This window comes from Fragaria vesca, linkage group LG3 (genome assembly GCF_000184155.1).
Source record: "Fragaria vesca subsp. vesca linkage group LG3, FraVesHawaii_1.0, whole genome shotgun sequence".
In the NCBI taxonomy this organism is placed as follows: Eukaryota; Viridiplantae; Streptophyta; class Magnoliopsida; order Rosales; family Rosaceae; genus Fragaria; species Fragaria vesca.
In genome coordinates this window covers 18,965,571-18,968,562 of record NC_020493.1, presented here as the reverse complement: position 1 = coordinate 18,968,562, position 2,992 = coordinate 18,965,571, and the positions used below count along the sequence as shown (strand labels likewise).

Below are 2,992 nucleotides of genomic sequence, written 5' to 3'. Positions count from 1 at the left end.
TAGGAACATCATTTTCAACTCCTTTCACTAAGTCTCAAGTACGTCCAACCTCTCTTTCACTTTCTCTGATTCTATATCCTGACCGTTCCTGCTGGCCTATGCCATATGTCATGCATGATGCATGGCAATAGCAGCAGCGATGAGCACGGTAGTTCTGCGGTCATAACGCTTGGTGGTGCATGTTGAATTGTTGATGAAAGTGTGGTGTGTAAAATCTACTTACTATCACCACCTTCATTGGTGATTTGGTGACATCTCCCTGTACTTTAATCAATGAAACCAAAGCTAGCTTTCCTCGATCTCCTGGCCTCCTGGGCACTCAATCTATGCAGTGATGGGGTCTGGCTTTCTTTATTTATTCAGCGGCGACATTCCAATATATACCTTTCATCTTCACTCCATACTGAAATTTCTATAGTAATTAAGAGTTACTAGGTACCTAAATCAAAGGGACTCAATCACTCAAAGCGAGGAGACATCAACAACACTGAAGGATGGTATTGATCAAAGGGACTCAATCACTCAGGCGTTATCTTGTTGACAGGAGTACGCCAAAACATTCTTACTCTCTAGCTCATTCTTGTCCTCCTCGATCGCCATCGACGAACTTGTGCTGTTCTGCTTTCCTACAGAAACATACTTCTCTCAGCTAAGTAGCTAGCATAATGCATGCAACTTTCATGCATATTGCTGACGGGTGGTTTGAAGTATGGTATTGATCGCTGGACATACTCATATATATAGTCATATCTATAGCTATTGCAGAAGCCATAGAAATCGATCTACAGCTAATAACATATTTTGATTTTTTAATTTGTCTATGTACAAGAGTAGATAATATAAATGGATATAGATGCTGCTTGATTAGTACACAAGGAAGAAGGTAATATAACATGTCAATTGTGGGTGATGTAAGGGGTAAGGAAGTGAAATTAATATATAATTCCACAGATTAATTTGGTATCATTTATTTTTAAGCTTATATATGGTGCATGATTGATTTTTGATTAGTCAATTTTTAATTTTAGCTGGACCGAGTGTGCGCTTAATCTCAACTCATCTCAGGCTTCTAAACTATTGTCTATTCTGCAGTACAGTGCTAGCTATACGATCTTCGAATAAGAAAGTCAATGTTGTACTGGAAAGAGAAAATGGCCGATTTGTACAGCCAAACAAGTACTTAATTATCAGAAGCCATTACGTACTGGGTAGGGATAGGAAACTTCATCAAACTCATCCATGGCTTCCACTTTTCTCATCTTCAAGACTCTCAAGTCAACCTCTGTCTCACTTTGTGCGCTTCTACTCCTGCAACCGCTCCTAATCAATGGTCATGGAGGCGTAGACCATGACAGCGATAGCAGCAGCGACGAGCACGTAGTTCTGCATTCGAAGAGCTTGGTGTTGGTGAAAGTATGGTGTTTGATCATTTTACTTGTGACCACCTTCATTGGTGGCATATCTCCCTATTTTTATCGATGGAACGAAAGCTTTCTTCTCTTGGGAACTCAATTTGCTGGTGGTGTTTTTCTCGGTACCTCTTTGATGCACTTCTTGAGCGATGCAGCTGAGACATTCGGAGACCTTACCACCAAAACGTACCCTTTCGCATTCATGCTAGCTTCGGCTGGTTATATGCTGACCATGTTTGGCGATTGCGTGGTGATGTTTGTGACTAGGCCCAGTGAAACAGAAGCTAGAGTTGAGGTGGAGGAGGGAATTAGGGTTGAGGATGAGGAGCATGGGGATAAGGAAGTTCCAACTGGACATGATGAGCTCAACCCAGCTTTCTTGAAAACAACTTCGTTTGGAGACACCATACTTCTTATTCTTGCGCTGTGTTTCCATTCAGTTTTCGAGGGTATTGCTGTTGGAGTTGCAGGTACGTACTTTGTATTCTTGCCCTAATTGATTCCCCTTATTCCTTAACTAATTGGACAAACTCCAATGGCTCTTATCCGCCATATATTACATATGTACTCGATCACTAATAGCTTTCTGTATCTATTGTGTAGAACTGACAGCATATAAAACATGCTAGATTTTTTGTAAGCAAATTCTACACTGAACATTTTACATATATACACTCAATATATATTGATTTCATGAACTTGGATGCCCAAACCCTACATGCAACAACCATAGATTTGCTCCAGGCCATTAATTAGCATATATATATGCATGTTCAAAGTTTAGGATTTAACTGCCTATGAGCCATTACGTACGTACATGAACTTAGTTTTGTGAACATTCTTGGTTATATACCTAGTTTGTTCCTCCAATACAATGAATCATTCAATTTTTAAAGGATCATCTCGAGCAAAAATAAGTTGTCGATATGTTCGTAACATTGCAGATACAAAGGGAGATGCATGGAGGAATCTATGGACGATATCATTACACAAGATTTTTGCAGCCGTTGCAATGGGAATTGCATTACTGAGGATGCTACCAAAGAGAGCATTTCTAGTAACTGCAGCTTATTCTTTTGCTTTTGCTGTTTCAAGTCCAGTTGGAGTAGGCATAGGGATTGCCATTGATGCCACAACTGAAGGAGCTGCAGCTGATTGGGTATATGCAATTTCCATGGGACTTGCTTGTGGAGTTTTCGTCTATGTTGCAATCAATCATCTCATTGCCAAAGGGTTTAAACCACAAACCAAATGCGACTTTGACACTCCATCTTACAAGTTTCTTGCTGTGCTTCTTGGAGTGGGAGTCATAGCAGTTGTTATGATCTGGGATTAGTTCCAATTAGTGTACTTACTTGAACAAATTTGGTTGTGTGGCATTTGTGAAACAATAAGTGCAGTCCAATATAAGTTTACGTTTTATGACCTTTATCACCTGTCAAACATCGCGTAGATCGACCTGTACGTTGTTCAATTGTTATTGAATTTTTTCAAATTGCGTTTGGCTTGCAAGAAACAAAGATCATCAATCAACCATGCATGTACTGTGCTCTTAGACATACTACAACCACAAAGACAAA

General features: G+C 39.8%; 1 protein-coding gene across 1 annotated transcript; it reads left to right on the top strand.

The window, feature by feature from the left end:
- Positions 1 to 1,210: 1,210 nt before the first annotated feature.
- On the top strand, positions 1,211 to 2,781 carry LOC101293859 (zinc transporter 2-like). The gene is made up of 2 exons (XM_004294602.1): positions 1,211 to 1,882; positions 2,357 to 2,781. Exons 1-2 carry the CDS (start codon positions 1,240 to 1,242, stop codon positions 2,746 to 2,748), a joined length of 1,035 nt encoding a protein of 344 aa, XP_004294650.1. The 5' UTR covers positions 1,211 to 1,239; the 3' UTR covers positions 2,749 to 2,781.
- Positions 2,782 to 2,992: the final 211 nt, after the last annotated feature.